Source organism: Carassius carassius, chromosome 7, assembly GCF_963082965.1.
Source record: "Carassius carassius chromosome 7, fCarCar2.1, whole genome shotgun sequence".
Classification (NCBI taxonomy): Eukaryota; Metazoa; Chordata; class Actinopteri; order Cypriniformes; family Cyprinidae; genus Carassius; species Carassius carassius.
In genome coordinates, this window is record NC_081761.1 from 38,768,107 (window position 1) to 38,786,500 (window position 18,394).

The 18,394-nt window shown below is 42.0% G+C and overlaps 1 protein-coding gene and 1 long non-coding RNA gene across 2 annotated transcripts; both read left to right on the forward strand.

The window, feature by feature from the left end:
* Positions 1-837: 837 nt before the first annotated feature.
* LOC132144310 (zinc finger protein 501-like) lies at positions 838-4,773 on the forward strand. The gene is made up of 3 exons (XM_059555088.1): positions 838-996; positions 1,113-1,506; positions 2,123-4,773. Exons 1-3 carry the CDS (start codon positions 838-840, stop codon positions 3,133-3,135), a joined length of 1,566 nt encoding a protein of 521 aa, XP_059411071.1. The 3' UTR covers positions 3,136-4,773.
* A 6,678-nt stretch (positions 4,774-11,451) lies between these two features.
* LOC132144178 (uncharacterized) lies at positions 11,452-12,667 on the forward strand. The gene is made up of 2 exons (XR_009434337.1): positions 11,452-11,711; positions 11,793-12,667. It is a non-coding gene; the product is annotated as an uncharacterized LOC132144178 (long non-coding RNA).
* The last annotated feature ends 5,727 nt before the right edge of the window (positions 12,668-18,394 follow it).

An 18,394-nucleotide genomic window follows, 5' to 3' on the forward strand; every position in this document is an offset into this window, starting at 1 on the left:
GCATGACGGTGTACACTGAAATTAAATATGCGGTTTTTATTTAAGTGAGAAAAGCAGGTGCAGATATAATATCACACGCAGTCGTTCTGACTCAGAGAGATTAGCACTTCTCGAACTGTAGGAGGCGCTGTGACCATCTTAGTCCAGTAAATCCACCGGTAAAACCACTGAAGAAGAAAAGACGGTTGGAGGTTTACAGACTCGGTACGTGTTTTAACTCTTTATGTTTTGTTACCTTTAGCACGCTAATGAGCTTGAATGAAGCGTTTGTTATCCAGATCTGGTTTAAATTAAGCCATAGGTTTTACTAAAGTAACCATAGTTTAACTTGGGTATTTGTTATAAAACCACATTAGGCTAAGCACAAATTTACCATTGTTTTAATTACTGTAATTACAGCAAAACTTACAATGGTACATTTGTGCATAGCCTAAAATAAAAGTGTCCAGCATATAACCATATAACTATTGTAGTATGCCGGAAATTTTTTTAAAGGATGCCTAAAATCGGCTAAATTTCAATCCTTTTTAAGTTAAAGCGTTAAGTTTATTAAATACAGCTTAATTTAATTGATAGATTTAAAATATTCCTATAAATAATATATTCCTATTCAGCAATGAGCCTAAACAGGTGAATCTTTTCAAATACATTTTAAATCTGATGTTTCTGAATATTCTTCAGAAGTTAATTTTCTTTATTCAGTTCTGTGTAGTTATGCTCTTAATTTTTTTTAGCAGTTTATTATAAATAAATGTAAAATGGTTTATAATAAATATTAATATTTAAATATTATATATATTATATTAATCACAAAGTGTTTGTGTTCAGATGTTGAGCATGAAAGCGCAGGTGGATGTGGTCTGCTGTAAATCAGTAGGAACTGATCTGTCCATGCTGGATATTGAGGATTTCATCACAGAAATCTGTCAGCTGAAGAAAGAGGTGGCTTCACTGGAGGCAAAGCTGAGAGAAAGAGGAGACAAACTGAACAGAGAGGTTTGAACAGATCTTCATTTCATCTTTAGCTGCTAATATGGACTGATTGTTGTGTGAATCAATGTCTTATTGTTAATCATACTCTCACTAGATATATTACTGATTGTGTTTGTCAGGATGTGGAGCAGGTTTGGGTGCGTGAGACTGATGGGACAGAAGCTCAGGATTCAGTCTGGAGCGTCAGAGATCAGAGATCCAGAGACACACAGGACTCAGAGCTCAGCCTCACTTTACTCTGTTATACTGACGCTCAGGATCATGAATCCACTGATCAAACCTCTGACTGTAACGCTGGAGAACAGCAGATGCTGCAGACGCCGCTGAAGATGTGCTCCGTCAAACTGGTGGACTGCAGGAACCTGATCGAGAGCAGAGGAGAAGAAACCACCGCAGAGAAACAACAACAACACACTGATGAGGAAGAGGAGGAGGAGGAGAATAATGGGGAGGATGATGAAGATTGTGCTGAGATTAATGGTGATGATGATGATGAAGATTTCATTCCTCCAGGTGTGTTTCTTCCTTTAATCTGTTATTCTAACTGGTGTATCAACAAATGGTTTTACCTGCTGATTTAAAGTTTCTTCAAGCTTAAGGTGGCAGCTCCACATGGTTTTTGGCTTGTACTCATGACATAATGAGGTTTGAGAGCAGGTTTAGGGAGATGTTTGGGACAGGTCACGCTGCACCAATATACACAGAAATATTTTCAGAATTTATATTTGCTTTTATGTTTTTAGTATTTTTCTCTCTTTCTATTTTGATCTCTGAAATGTGTTTTTTAAGTGAGCCAGATTTGCTGTGTCTGTGTGTATGACTGCACAATTTGGCCAAAAATGTAATTCTTTTTTTTATATATAATGATTTATAAAATTATAAAAGATATACATTTTGATTAGTAATTATACTATTTTACTGTAAAATATCACAATAAATATTGTAAAATGTGTGGCATTTTCAAACTCTCTTGTTAATTTGTAGGCTTTTTGCATTTGGATAACTGCAGTAAATTAATTGTTCACTCCTAGATGTTAGACAGATGTCACAGAATTTCTGTATGTTCCCTGAGTGACAAACAAATATATATTTTAAAACCCAGAATTTATAACCATTTTGTTTATTTCAGATGATAAAGGCTGTACATCTTCTGATGTAGAGACAGACTTAACATCAAAAGAGCAGCTGACGGTCAAGAGTTTCTCCTGCAGCACCTGTGGAAAAACACTGAGTTCAGAGGGTCATTTAAAGAGACACGAGAGAAAACACACAGAACAGAAAGACTACAGCTGTAAGATATGCAACATCAGCTTTCCTACCGCAGAAGAGAGGAGACTTCATTCAAAAGAGCACAGCGGGAAGAAGGAGTATCACTGTGAACAGTGCGGGGAGATTTTTTTCATTCGTTCTAGTTTAAAAGTTCACTTAAAGACTCACGGTGAAAAGTCTTTCCACTGCAGTGAATGTGACAAGTATTTCACCACCAAAGGAAATCTTGATGTTCATAAGCGAATCCACACGGGAGAAAGACCATACAAGTGTCCGCACTGCGAGAGAAGATTCAATCACGGATCTCATCTGAAGACACATATGCGTTTGCACACTAATGAGAGACCGTATCAGTGCAGTGAATGTGGGAAAGCCTTCACAAACTCATTCTGTCTGAAGTCACACCAGAAAATCCATTCTGATGAGAAACCGCTTCAGTGCAAACACTGCGACAAACGATTCCGTCATATTAATAGTTTGTACATTCACGAGAGGACACACACCGGAGAGAAACCATATCTGTGCTCCTACTGCGGGAAGAGCTTTTCTGATCCACGTTCTTTTGTATTTCATAAGCGAGTCCACACCGGAGAAAAACCATATCACTGCAGCGTCTGTGGGAAGAGTTTCAGTAAACATGGCACATTACAAAACCACATGAGGACTCATACTGGAGAAAGACCGTTCAAATGCTCACAGTGTGAAAAGACGTTTGCTCGATCAGACGTCCTTAAGGTCCATCAGCGAGTTCATACAGGAGAGAAACCTTACTCCTGCTCCAACTGCAGCGAGAGATTCGCTTATTTAGGTAGTTTCCAGACCCACCAGAACAAACACGCTAAAGAACAAACTGCTCCAGAATCATCAGAGTGACTTTCATCAGTCAATCTGGGAAAGAAATCTTGTTTGGCTCGTCCTGAAAGTGTTTATTGAGTTCTTACTGAGTGAACTTTTTTAATGCTGCGGATTGATCCAAGTTCTGTATATAATGTCATGTTTGACAGAGTAAAGCAATGATTTTAGGTTAAACCAGACAGAACTATTAAAAATACTCAAAATAAAATACTACAATAATATGATCTCCTAGGTTTCATAAGGCATGTTTTATGTGTTGAAATGCATGAAGGAGAGTCTGGCAAATACACTCTACTTTTTCATTGTTGGACCGGTTTCTTTTAATCAAGAGAGAGCCATGGTTTCTAAACTATCAATTTCATCACTGTTCTTCAAGAGCATTTATGCTGCTGTGTAAGGTAAGAGATTTACTTGGTAGAAACGAATCCTCTGGGAGGAAAAGTTTGGTGCAAGGACTGGAGTTGAAAACCTCTGCCAAAGACTGAGCTATACACAGACAGTAAGCACTGATGGTACATGGACTGTTCTGACGATGTCTTTCATACTTTTCTGGACCTTGACAATGTAGTCTATGCGAAAGTAACAAGCCTCCAAAAACGTAATTGTGCATTTTGGACTTTGCAAGCATGACGGTGTACACTGAAATTAAATATGCGGTTTTTATTTAAGTGAGAAAAGCAGGTGCAGATATAATATCACACGCAGTCGTTCTGACTCAGAGAGATTAGCACTTCTCGAACTGTAGGAGGCGCTGTGACCATCTTAGTCCAGTAAATCCACCGGTAAAACCACTGAAGAAGAAAAGACGGTTGGAGGTTTACAGACTCGGTACGTGTTTTAACTCTTTATGTTTTGTTACCTTTAGCACGCTAATGAGCTTGAATGAAGCGTTTGTTATCCAGATCTGGTTTAAATTAAGCCATAGGTTTTACTAAAGTAACCATAGTTTAACTTGGGTATTTCTAATAAAACCACATTAGGCTAAACACAAATTTACCATTGTTTTAATTACTGTAATTACAGCAAAACTTACAATGGTAAATTTGTGCATAGCCTAAAATAAGTGTCCAGCATATAAACATATAACTTTTATAGTATGCTGGAAATGTTTGAAGGATTCCTAAAATCAATTAACTGTCGAATTTAAGTTATAGCGTTAAGCTTATTAAATACAGCTTAATTGAAGTGATAGATTTTAGATATTCCTATGAAGAATATATTCCTATTCAACAATGAACCTAAACAGGTGAGTCTCATCAAATACTTTTTATATTTGACGTTTCCGAATATCCAGAAGTAAATTTTCTTTATTCAGTACTGTGTAGTTATGCTTTTATTTTTGATTGTTCACTTTATTATAAATAATGTATATTTAAAATAAATAATATATAAATATTGTATATATTGTAATAATCATGAAGTGTTTGTGCTCAGATGTTGAGCATGAAAGCGCAGGTGGATGTGGTCTGCTGTAAATCAGTAGGAACTGATCTGTCCATGCTGGATATTGAGGATTTCATCACAGAAATCTGTCAGCTGAAGAAAGAGGTGGCTTCACTGGAGGCAAAGCTGAGAGAAAGAGGAGACAAACTGAACAGAGAGGTTTGAACAGATCTTCAGTTCATCCTTCAGCTCAGTCACTGTCAGTTTGTCCAGTAAAAATGTTATAGCTTCTATTAAAGGGATAGTTCACGTAGAACTGAAAGTTATTTCATGAATCACTCGCCTTTGTGTAATTCCAAACCTGTAAGACCTTTGTTCATCTGTGGAACACAAATTAAGATATTGTTATTAAGTTAAGATATACTTTATTTTCAACTTTTTGATTATTTGCCCTGACAGAGACGTAGATCAAACCAGTGGACACTGCTACTCCTGCAGCACTTTCCAATAATTTCTAATTTTCACACACTCCCCGTCTGATTGGAAGAGGTGGAGATAATGGTATGCTTATCTCTAATGATTGGAAATGTATTCCTTTAACTTTTGTTAATATTAACAGCTCCTTTGAATCAAATTCAACCACTATGGCCCACCCTTTTAAAATCCCTTGTGTAGTTTTTTCATGGACCCTCAGGGCCACTTCGTAACTTTGTGGAAGAATTAGATGTGCTGCTCTCAACCTTTCCTGAGGATAGTACTCCTCTAGTTATGCTTGGAGACTTCAACATCCACCTAGATAAACCTCTGTCTGCTTACGTCCACACTCTGCTTGCCTCTTTTGATCTCAAGAGAAGTGTTAACCATGACTACTCCCAAATCATGCAACCAACTGGACCTTATTTACACGACACTCTACTGAACCTGCTCTGGTTACTCCACTGCACACGTTGGATCACTTTCTCCTCACTCTCAACCTGGTTCCTAACACAACACATACTAGAGCTGTAATTGGGCCATATCCACATCCCGTGGTAACTAGGATTTACACAAGCTCCAGTCTGGATCCAGAACACCTGAGAAGAGATGATGCTGACCCTCAGAGGACTTCAGATGATGCTAACCCTGAATCAACAAACAAAACTAACAAATAGCTGTTGGGTTCGGGCAAAGATCTTCAGCTCTAACACATACACTTCCACATCATCTTTCGACGTAACCTATGCTCAGTCTCACCCTCCCGGCTATCTACTATGGTTTAATTTTTGCTTCCTTCCCTTAAACAGTTAGCATGTCTTGATGCTAACAGTGCTACTGATACTTTCTGCTCCACTCTTACATCTTGTTTAGACACTGTTTGCCCCTTTTCTTCCAGGCCAACCCGTACCACCCCTTCAGCCCCTTGATTATCTGATGTTCTCTGCGAGCATAATACTAAGCTCATGGCTGCTGAAAGGGTGTGGCACAAATAAAAAATACTACTGAACCTAATGTGTATTGGTCACTCTTCTTTTCATTCTCTGCTAATGTCTCCACTGCTGAAAAGACATGCTATCTTAACAAAATTAACAATTCATTTAACTTTCACATGCTCTTTAAAACATTTTCCTCCCTCCTTCATCCTTCCCCTCCTTCATCAACTCTGACAGCTGATGATTTTAAGTTCTTCATTAATAAAATTAAAACTATCCGTGCACAATTTTCCACATCACAGTCCATCAAGCACATCTTACCAGCAAACTTACACTCATTCACATCCTTCTCTTTACTCTGAGGCAGAAGACTCCAAACTCATCCTTACTAATCATCCTACTACTTGTCCACTTGATCCTATTCCATCTCATCTCCTTCAAGCCATTTCTCCTGTAGTTGTACCTGTACTCACTCACATCATCAACACATTCCACACTGGTGTTTTTCCCTCAGCATTTAGACCGGCTTATGTAACCCTACTTCTTAAGAAACCAACACTTAACCCACCTCTTTTAGAGAACTACAGACCAGTTTCCCTTTCTTTCGTGGCAAAAACAGTTGAACGAGTTGTGTTTCCACCAAGTCTCTACTTTTCTCACGCAGAACAAACTCCTCGACAGCAACCAATCTGGGTTCAGAAGTTGACTTTCAACCAAGGTTGCCTTGCTCTCAGATTTTTAAGCACTAAGACTGGCAAGAGTGGATTCCAAATTTTCAATACTTATCTTGCTGGATCTGTCCACTGCTTTTGACATGGCTAACCACCAGATCCTCCTGTCAACCCTATTGGCAAAGTGCATCTCAGGAACCACACTCCAGTGGTTTGAGTCTTCTCTCTCAGATAGTTCCTTCAAGATTTCTTGGAGAAGTGAGGTGTCCAAGTCACAACATCTAACTACTGGGGTGCCTCAAGGCTCAGTTCTTGGATCACTTCTCTTCTCTATCTACCTGGCATCATTAGGTTCTGTCATTCAGATACATGGCTTTTCATATCACTGCTATGCTAATGACACTTAACTCTACCTCTCATTCCATTCTGATGATCCGACGGTAGCTGCTCGCATCTCCGCTTATCTAACAGGCATTTCTTGCTGGATGATGGTCCATCACCTTCAACTCAACCTTGCCAAGACAGAACTGCTTGTGGTTCCAGCAAACCCATCGTTTCATCACAATTTCACCATCAAGTTAGGCATATTAACCATAACTCCTTCAAAAACAGCCAGAAGCCTTGGAGTTATGATTGATGATCAACTGACTTTCTCAGACCATATTGCTAAAACTGTCCGATCCTGCAGTTTTGCTTTATTCAACATCAAGAAGATCAGACCCTTTCTTTCGAAACATGCTTCACAACTCCTTGTTCTGTCCAGGACAGGCAGGAGTATTGCATTGCTCTCTTGGCAGGTCTTCCAGCCAGTTCTATCAAACCTTTACAAAAACCTTTAGTGTCTGTGTGAATCACACTGTTCAGCTTCTATGCATGTTATTATTTAAAAGCTGCTTGTGATGGGCTTTGGTTCATCATGTGACTCTTATCACCACCTGCATTTAATGAATAACAGTGTATTACCCAGGTACAAAACCGATTTCAGTACCTCAATAGTATGTTGTATTAACATTATATCAGTTAATGAAATTAAGGTATTTCAATGTAAATTTAAGTTGAAACGTTAAATGTTGCTACCATATTTTACGCTTAAATTCTGGCAACCACAGCTGTCATTTTGTACTGTAAACTTTACAGAATTTTCTTAAGGTGTATCTATGACACGTGTTTGGATGCTGCTGTTGCGCTGGGCCTTGTATACAAGATGAGGAAGACGCATGCTGTATGCAAGCTATTGAATTGTTCATTGATTGTAGGGACAGCACCTTCCGCAGCCGCTTCAGGTGGTCCTCCCAAGTCTCGGAGTGTATGACCACATCATCTAGGTAGGCGGCAGCGTAGGCCTGGTGGGGCCGCAGGAGGATGTCCATAAGACGCTGGAAAGGGACGGGAGCCCCATGAAGGCCGAAGGGTAGGACCCGGTATTGCCAGTGGCCACTAGGGGTCGAGAACGCCGTTTTCGGCTTGGCCTGCTCCGTTAGGGGGACCTGCCAGTAGCCCTTGGTGAGGTCAAGAGTTGAGATATACCAGGCCCTTCCTAGGCGATCCAAGAGTTCGTCCACCCGCGGCATTGGGTAGCCGTCAAACTCCGAGATTTCATTCAGGCGGCGGAAGTCGTTGCAAAAACGGAAGGTGCCGTCGGGCTTTGGAACCATGACGATGGGGCTGGACCAAGGGCTGCGTGATGGTTCGATGGTTCCTAACCTCAACATCTCCTGTACCTCATCCTCAATGGCGTGGCGCCGAGCCTCCGGAACACGATAGGGCCGCTGCCAGACGATCACTCCGGGTGCTGTGTGGATATCGTGCTTGAGTACGTGGGTCCGCCCTGGCTGGGGAGAGAACACATCGTTGAACTGATTGACCAGGTGTTGCAGCTCTGACTTTTGGGCGGCCGAGAGGTGAGGGTCCATGTCCACAGCCACGGGAGGTCGCTGAGCGAGGGCTGCAAGCTGGGGCCCGGTCCCGACCCAGCGCTTCAGAAGGTTCATGTGATACAGTTGGTCCTCTCTGCGTCGTCCGGGCTGCCGGACCCAGTAGGTGACAGGGCCGATCCTTTCCGTAACTGTATAGGGTCCTTGCCAGCTGGCCAAGAATTTACAGGCGGCAGTGGGGACTAGGACCATGACGTGGTCTCCAGGCTGAAACTCCCGTGGCTGGGCCGCCCTGTTGTAATGTCGTTGCTGGGCTTTGGCAAGGTGCTCCCGGACGATGGGCATGACCCTGTCAATCCTCTCCCGCATCTCCTGGACGTGCTCGATGGTGGTGCGGTGGACAGTCAGCTGCTGTTCCCAGGCTTCTCTGGCTGTCGGCCTAAAAGGAGCTCGAAGGGGGTGAACCCTTCGCCTGGGGTACTTCCCGGATGCCGAATAGGACGTAGGGCAGCATCTTGTCCCAGTCGCGCTTGTCCTCAGCATCCACTTGCCGCAGCATTTGCTTCTGGGTTTGGTTGAAGCGTTCGACCATGAGCAGCGGAATTAGCGAGCTGGGGGGGAGGGGTGCATGGAGACGTCCGCTGACAGGTGGGACAGGCCTGACAGAAACGTTTCACCTCGGCCTCCAGGCCCGGCCAATGAAAATGGTCGCGTATGCGTTGGATGGTGTTTTGGGCCCCCAGGTGGCCGGCCATGGGATGGGCATGTGCCAGTTCCATCACTGCTCCTGTCTTGGTCCGTGGGACCCCCAACAAAGTTTTTTTCTCTCCTCTTCTTTGGGCAACACAGTACAGCAGGCCGTTTTTGACCACGAAGTAAGGTGTTGGGTGGGGTGCCGGTTGGAGGTCCTTCCCATCGGCGACCCTCACTTGGGCCCAGCAGTGTTTGAGGCGGTCGTCCTCGTACTGCTCTCGGGCAAAGGCCCCAGCCCCAGCCCCAGTTACCTGCTGGAAGAGGTCATAATAGAGGTTAGGGTTATGATGTGAAGACTCGCCCCCTCTGGGGCAGTCCGAGGTCAGCAGCACGGGACGCCGTCGGGGCTTCGTGGTCATCCGGTGTGGGGGGCGGTTCCCGGCTGGGCTGACAGGCTGGCTCGCGGAGGCGAAGAGGCGGTCAAACCCCGGCCAATCTCTGCCGAGGAGGACCGGTACAGTGCTGTTTGGGTCCGTGAGGTCCGTGTCCTTAGCGGGCTGGCGGTCACACGCTTCTGTCTGGAGGGGAAACACAGAGAATTGTTAGCTTGTTAGTCTTTTGGAGACATCTCTCACCTCTGTGTTCGACGACGCTGCTTATAAAGCCCGTTTCTGATGGGCCGCAGGTGTGACCGCTCAGCCGTTAATGAGCAGATGCAGGTGTGTCTGCTCCGTCCAAGGCGACGCTGATGAGAGCTCAGGCCACGCATCACAAAAGCTTCATAATATTAGAGTTGGACCACTGATATCACATGAACTGTTTAACCAAAGTCCTAGTGTTGCTTTCGTCAACTAAAATTATGGCTAAATATCGTTGTCAACAAACCTTTATCATGTGACAAAAATGAGACGCAACAAAAATGCTGGTCATGTGACGATGACTATAATTAAATGTATAATGCAATATTGTTGACGAATTAAAACAAGACTAAATGTGGTTTACAAAATAAAAACTATGCTAAAATGTCTCTTCATTTTCATTGACTAAAACAATAATATAACAAGATAACCTTGTTTGAAATGGGTTTGGCTAAAATAAAATTTTGGTTTTGTCTATACTTCTAGGTATATACTGACTTAAATAAAATTGCGTTAGAATTGCACACAAAGACTAGACTAAAACTCAAATTAAAACAGCCCGCCAAAAACAACACTAGTTCTTACTGTGTTTCTAGGCCTGGGAACATTTAAGTTGCATAGCTGTCTATGGGATGGTCAGAAAGCTCTCGGATTTGATCAAAAATATCTTAATATCTGTTCTGAAGATGAACAAAGGGCTTACAGGTTTGAAATGACATGAAGGGGGAGTAATTAATGGCAGAATTTTCATTTTAGGTGAACCTTAATGTTTCAAAGTTGATCCATGACTGTCAGAATCAATGGACATATGATTCTGTATTGATAAGCTGATTGTGTTTGTCAGGATGTGGAGCAGGTTTGGGTGTGTGAGACTGATGGGACAGAAGCTCAGGATTCAGTCTGGAGCGTCAGAGATCAGAGATCCAGAGACACACAGGACTCAGAGCTCAGCCTCACTTTACTCTGTTATACTGACGCTCAGGATCATGAATCCACTGATCAAACCTCTGACTGTAACGCTGGAGAACAGCAGATGCTGCAGACGCCGCTGAAGATGTGCTCCGTCAAACTGGTGGACTGCAGGAACCTGATCGAGAGCAGAGGAGAAGAAACCACCGCAGAGAAACAACAACACCACACTGATGAGGAAGAGGAGGAGGAGGAGAATAATGGGGAGGATGATGATCAGAGTGATGATGATGAAGATTTCATCCCTCCAGGTTTGTTTCTCCTTTTATGACTGTTTGATGTTTCTCTAACACTTGAATGTCAGCAGACTCTCTCCAGGATCAGGTTCATATTGGCTGATGGTCTCTGATGATCTGATCAGGTTTGAGTAAAGATTTTCTGAGGTATTTGGGAACACAATGGTAAGAGAAAGATTTGCTGTGCCTGTTTTTAGGGTTGCCTAATTTGACTAGAAATCTAATTTTATTTTTTGTTATGATATATATATTCATAAAAAAAAAAATATGATTGCATTATTATTATACTGTGAAATGACATTGTAAAATATAATGATATAGGTGGCAAATGTTGCATTTCTAAACTCATTTTTTAATATGTCTGTGCATGGGTTTATTTAATTAACTTGCATAGTTTCACCCAAACTCCTTTCAAGTATTTTTTTTAATCCAGAATTTATAATCATTGTTTATTTCAGATGATAAAGGCTGTTCATCTTCTGATGGAGAGACAGACTTAACATCAAAAGAGCAACTGACGGTCAAGAGTTTCTCCTGCAGCACCTGTGGAAAAACACTGAGTTCAGAGGGTCATTTAAAGAGACACGAGAGAAAACACACAGAACAGAAAAACTTCAGCTGTAAGATATGCAACATCAGCTTTCCTACCGCAGAAGAGAGGAGACTTCATTCAAAAGAGCACAGCGGGAAGAAGGAGTTTCACTGTGAACAGTGCGGGGAGGTTTTTTTCATTCATTCTAGACTAAAAGTTCACTTAAAGACTCACGGTGAAAAGTCTTTCCACTGCAGTGAATGTGACAAGTGTTTCAGCGCCAAAGGAAATCTTGATGCTCATGAGCGAATCCACACGGGAGAAAGACCATACAAGTGTCCGCACTGCGAGAGAAGATTCAATCACGGATCTCATCTGAAGACACATATGCGTTTGCACACTAATGAGAGACCGTATCAGTGCAGTGAATGTGGGAAAGCCTTTACAGACTCAAGCTCTCTAAAGTCACACCAGAAAATCCATTCTGATGAGAAACCGCTTCAGTGCAAACACTGCGACAAACGATTCCGTCATATTAATAGTTTGTACATTCACGAGAGGACACACACCGGAGAGAAACCATATCTGTGCTCCTACTGCGGGAAGAGCTTTTCAAATTCATCTAGTTTTTTATTTCATAAGCGAGTCCACACCGGAGAAAAACCATATCACTGCAGCGTCTGTGGAAAGAGTTTCGGTAAACATGGTACATTTCGAAACCACAAGAGGACTCATACTGGAGAAAGACCGTTCAAATGCTCACAGTGTGACAAGACGTTTGCTCGATCAGACGTCCTTAAGGTCCATCAGCGAGTTCATACAGGAGAGAAACCTTACTCCTGCTCCATCTGCAGCGAGAGATTCGCTTATTTAGGTAGTTTCCAGACCCACCAGAACAAACACACTAAAGAACAAACTGCTCCAGAATCATCAGAGTGACTTTCATCAGTCAATCTGGGAAAGAAATCTTGTTTGGCTCGTCCTGAAAGTGTTCATTGAGTTCTTACTGAGTGAACTTTTTTAATGCTGTGGATTGATCCAAGTGCTGTATATAATGTCATGTTTGACAGAGTAAAGCAATGATTTTATGTTAAACAAGACAGAACTATTAAAAATACTCAAAATAAAATACTACAATAATATGATCTCCTAGGTTTCATAAGGCATGTTTTATGTGTTGAAATGCATGAAGAAGAGTCTGGCAAATACACTCTGCTTTTTCATTGTTGGACCGGTTTCTTTTAATCAAGAGAGAGCCATGGTTTAACTATCCATTTCATCACTGTTCTTCAAGAACATTTATGCTGCTGTGTAAGGTAAGAGATTTACTTGGTAGAAACGAATCCTCTGGGAGGAAAAGTTTGTTTGTGCAAGGACTGGAGTTGAAAACCTCTGCCAAAGACTGAGCTATACACAGACAGTAAGCACTGATGGTACATGGACTGTTCTGACGATGTCTTTCATACTTTTCTGGACCTTGACAATGTAATTTCCTTAGCAGTCTATGGGAAAGTAACACGCCTCCAAAAACGTAATTGTGCATTTTGGACTTTGCAAGCATGATGGTGTACACTGAAATTAAATGTGCGGTTTTTATTTAAGTGAGAAAAGCAGGTGCAGATATAATATCACACGCAGTCGTTCTGACTCGGAGAGATTAGCACTTCTCGAACTGTAGGAGGCGCTGTGACCATCTTAGTCCAGTAAATCCACCGGTAAAACCACTGAAGAAGAAAAGACGGTTGGAGGTTTACAGACTCGGTACGTGTTTTAACTCTTTATGTTTTGTTACCTTTAGCACGCTAATGAGCTTGAATTAAGCGTTTGTTATCCAGATCTGGTTTAAATTAAGCCATAGGTTTTACTAAATTACCCATAGTTTAACTTAGGTATTTGTAATAAAGCCACATTAGGCTAAACACAAATTTACCATTGTTTTACTTACTACAGCAAAGCAATGGTAAATTTGTGCTTCGCCTAAGATAAAAGAGTTTAGCCTATAACCATATAACTTTGTAGTATGCTGTAAACTTTTGAAGGATGCCTAAAATTGATTAAATCACAGTCATATTAATAGCATTAAGTTTATTAAATGTAGCTTAATTGAAGTGGTAGATTTTATGGATATACAGTACAGACTAAAATTTTGGACACACTTTCTCATTCAAAGAGTTTTCTTTATTTTCATGACTATGAAAATGGTAGAGTCACACTGAAGGCATCAAGGGCTATTTGAGCAAGAAGGAGAGTGATGGGGCCAGATGACCTGGCCTCCACAGTCACCAGACCTGAACCCAATCGAGATGGTTTAGGGGTGAGCTGGACCGCAGACAGAAGGCAAAAGGGCAACAAGTGCTAAGCATCTCTGGGGGAACTCCTTCAAGACTGTTGGAAGACCATTTCAGGTGACTACCTCTTGAAGCTCATCAAGAGAATGCCAAGAGTGTGCAAAGCAGTAATCAAAGCAAAAGGTGGCTACCTTGAAGAACCTACAATATGACATATTTTCAGTTGTTTCACACTTTTTTGTTATGTATATAATTCCATATATAATTCCACATGTGTTAATTCATAGTTTTGATGCCTTCAGTGTGAATCTACAATTTTCATAGTTATGAAAATAAAGAAAACTCTTTGAATGAGAAGGTGTGTCCAAACTTTTGGTCTTTACTATATATGTATATATACAGGTGCTGGTTATATAATTAGAATATCATCAAAAAGTTGATTTATTTCACTAATTCCATTCAAAAAGTAAAACTTGTGAATTATATTCATTCATTACACACAGACTGATATATTTCAAATGTTTATTTCTTTTAATTTTGATGATTATAATTGACAACTAAGGAAAATCCCAAATTCAGTATCTCTAAAAATTAGAATAACTTCAGACCAATACAAAGAAAGGATTTTTAGAAATCTTGGCCAACTGAAAAGTACGAACATGAAAAGTATGAGCATGTACAGCACTCAATACTTAGTTGGGGCTCCTTTTGCCTGAATTACTGCAGCAATGGAGCGTGCCATGGAGTGGATCAGTCTGTGGCACTGCTCAGGTGTTATGAGAGCTCAGGTTGCTCTGATAGTGGCCTTCAGCTCTTCTGCATTGTTGGGTCTGGCATATCTCATCTTCCTCTTCAGAATACCCCATAGATTTTCTATGGCGAGTTTGAGTTAGGCGAGTTTGCTGGCCAATTAAGAACAGGGATACCATGGTCCTTAAACCACGTACTGGTAGCTTTGGTAACTGTGTGCAGGTGCCAAGTCCTGTTGGAAAATGAAATCTGCATTTCCATAAAGTTGGTCAGCAGCATGAATCATGAAGTGCTCTTAAACTTCCTGGTATACGGCTGCGTTGACCTTGGACCTCAGAAAACACAGTGGACCAACATCAGCAGATGACATGGGACCACACACCATCACTGACTGTGGAAACTTTACACTGGACCTCAAACAACGTTGATTGTGTGCCTCTACTTTCTTCCTCCAGACTCTGGGACCCTGATTTCCAAAGGAAATGCTAAATTTACTTTAATCAGAGAACATAACTTTGGACCACTCAGCAGCAGTCCAGTCCTTTTTGAAGCGAGACGCTTCTGAGGCTGTCTGTTGTTCAAGAGTGGCTTGACACAAGGAATGCGACAGCTGAAACCCATGTCTTGCACACGTCTGTGTGTAGTGGTTCTTGAAGCACTGGCTCCAGCTGCAGTCCACTCTTTGTGAATCTCCCCCACATTTTTGAATGGGTTTTGTTTCACAGTCCTCTCCAGGGTGCGGTTATCCCTATTTCTTCTACACTTTTTTTCTGCCACATCTTTTCCTTCCCTTCGCCTCTTTATTAATGTGCTTGGACACAGAGCTCTGTGAACAGCCAGCCTCTTTTGCAATTACCTTTTGTGTCTTGCCCTCCTTGTGCAAGGTGTCAATGGTCGTTTTTTGGACAACTGTCAAGTCAGTAGTCTTCCCCATGATTGTGTAGCCTACAGAACTAGACTGAGAGACTATTTTAGATTAGATTAGATTCAACTTTATTGTCACTGCACATGTAAGTTACAAGGCAACGAAATGCAGTTAGCATCTAACCAGAAGTGCAATAAGCAGTAAGTACAGAATATACAAGGTCTATAATATGTACAATAATTATACAGTTAAGTATTATGGACATAATTTACAGATTTTAAATACTATTAGCATGATATACAGATAGATGTACTATGGACATACTATACAGGTGGATTATGTAAAACTGTATGTACACTATAGGTAGAACTATGAACATATGAACAATTTACACTATTGCAATGGACAGTAAAGTGCATAGTAAATATTTCAGTGCAAAGGAATTATTCAGTGTTCCTGGATGAACAGACAGTAGTGCAAGTATAACAAGTTACTGTTATTTGCTTGTTGTAAATAAATAAATAAATCAGTCAGATGTAGTGTTGAAGAGGTGGAGGAGTCTGTGTGTGTGGTGTGGGGGGGTGTTGAGGGGTGTCAGAGGGCAGAGTTCAGCAAGGAGACAGCTTTAGGGAAAAAGCTGTTCCTGAATCTTGTGGTCCTTGTCCGGAGGGTCCTGAAGCGCCTCCCGGAGGGCAGGAGGTTAAACAGTCCATGGTCCGGGTGAGAGGAGTCCTTGAGAATGCTGCGAGCTCGCCGTAGACAGCGTTTCCTCTGGATGTCATCAAGAGCAGCAAGTGGTGTCCCTGTGATGCGTTGGGCAGTTTTCACCACCCTCTGCAGTGCTTTGCGGTCAGCCACTGAGCAGTTCCCATACCAGACTGAGATGCAACTGGTCAGGATGCTCTCAATCGCACACCGGTAAAAGTTCACCAGGAAGGATGAAGACAGCTGGTTCTTCTTCAGTGTCCTGAGGAAGAAGAGGCGCTGGCGAGCCTTCTTGACCAGGCTGGAGGTGTTTGTGGCCTAGGACAGTTCCTCCGAGATGGTGGTTCCCAGGAACTTGAAGCTGGAGACACGTTCAACAGCCATCCCGTTAATGTGAATGGGGTCATGTGTGCTTCCTTTCTTCTTCCTGAAGTCCACAATGAGCTCCTTAGTCTTATTGGTGTTAAGGAGCAGGTTATTGTCAGCGCACCATGTGGCCAGGTGCTGTACCTCTTCCCTGTAGGCAGTCTCATCGTTGTCTGTGATGAGGCCAATCACCGTGGTGTCGTCTGCAAACTTAATGATGGAGTTGGATCCATGCACAGGCTTGCAGTCGTGGGTGTAAAGGGAGTAAAGGAATGGGCTCAGCACACAGCCCTGTGGTACGCCAGTGTTAAGTGTGATGGTGGTGGAGTGGGTGTGGCCTGACCGAACATGCTGAGGCCTGTTGGTCAGAAAGTCCATAATCCAGTTGCAGAGGGAGGTGTTAATGTCCAGGTCTCCAAGATTTGTCGTCAGCTTGGAGGGAAGGACGGTGTTAAATGCTGAACTGAAGTCAACAAACAACATCCTAATGGCGCGTTTCCACCGAGTGGTACGGTACGGTACGGTACGGGTCGGGTCTGTTAACCATGATTTGGCTAGCGTTTCCACCGCCAACAGTACCCTTACTTGATAGGCGTGGTGTATTCCAGAAAGTAGTGATAACGTCACTTGATAGGCGTGGTGTATGACGGAAAGTAGCTTGACGTCATTCGATCGTGCGGGAAGAGGAAAGTTCACCGCAAACAACAATGGAGGACATACAGCAGATCCTATTCTTGCTTCTCGGTGTGTGGCTGTTTATCTCAAGGAAGAGACAATATTTGTTTGAGCAAAGGCTACATGCTGCAAGGAAAAACACAGCGGAAAAATACAGGGGAATTTGGGAAATTTTTTAGGAGCTGGGACGAGACAAACAACCGCGCGAGTAAAGACAAGGCAAGACAAGGCAAGACAAACACGATGGCGCAGGCGGGTAAGCTTGAGCTAAGCTAACTTTTTTATGTCATGTATTAATGTATTTCCTCTTATGTGCTAACTAAGCAATATTGTTATAGATTAAATAACCCTACACTGAATAAATAAGTACAATAAGCCCTGCCTGTGAAACCAGATTTTAACTGTGCCAACTGTAAACTACAGTCTATTCATTAAGCACTATGAAGGTTACTTTTTAAGATCATTAAACTTTTACATGAATCTGTTGATGCCTATATTATTACAAGTGCAATACTAGTTGTGGTTAATGATAGATTAGAAGTATAATTTTGAGAAAATAGTTATATCTGTAAGCCAAGGGTAACTCTTACAATGTTTATAATACTTTATATAATACTTTATGTATTTTTTCATCCGGCGTATGATAGTTGCACTTTTAATTAAATGACCCACCATCACTGCGACATTGTATTAATCTTAACTTTTTTGTTTGTTTGTTTTCTAGATACTCAATCTGGTGCAAAATCAGCGCCGCAGACCAACCGTTTGGACTTTCAGCCGCTCAAATGACTGGTGGGATGTGATCGTTCCAGGATTCACACACACACAGTGGTTGAACAACTTCAGGATGTCTGAAGAAACATTTATATTCCTTTGTGCCATGGTGCATCCAGCAATGGAAAAGCAGGACACAAACTACAGAGAGTGTGTTCCCCTTAAGAAAAGAGTTGCCATTGCACAATGGAAGCTTGCAACCAACAGCGACTACAGAAGTATTGGCCATCTTTTTGGTGTCAGCAGAACAACAGTGTGTCGGTGCGTCCAGGAATTCTGCAAGGCCGCTAGCATGTTGTTAGTTCCAGAACAGATATGTTTCCCTGACCAGCAGAAGTTCAAAGAGATGGCAGCCTACTTTGAGAACCGGTGGGGGCTTCCACAGTGTGTTGGTGCCATTGATGGGTCACACATACCCATAATAGCCCCAAAGGAGTACCACTGCGATT

What these genes read in the sequence shown, in the direction of transcription:
- LOC132144310 (XM_059555088.1), top strand. Translation starts at nt 838, where the DNA reads ATGAAAGCGCAGGTGGATGTGGTCTGCTGTAAATCAGTAGGAACTGAT. An exon ending in GAGACAAACTGAACAGAGAG is followed by an intron (nt 997 to 1,112) that starts GTTTGAACAGAT and finishes TGTGTTTGTCAG; the next exon opens with GATGTGGAGCAGGTTTGGGT. An exon ending in TGAAGATTTCATTCCTCCAG is followed by an intron (nt 1,507 to 2,122) that starts GTGTGTTTCTTC and finishes TGTTTATTTCAG; the next exon opens with ATGATAAAGGCTGTACATCT.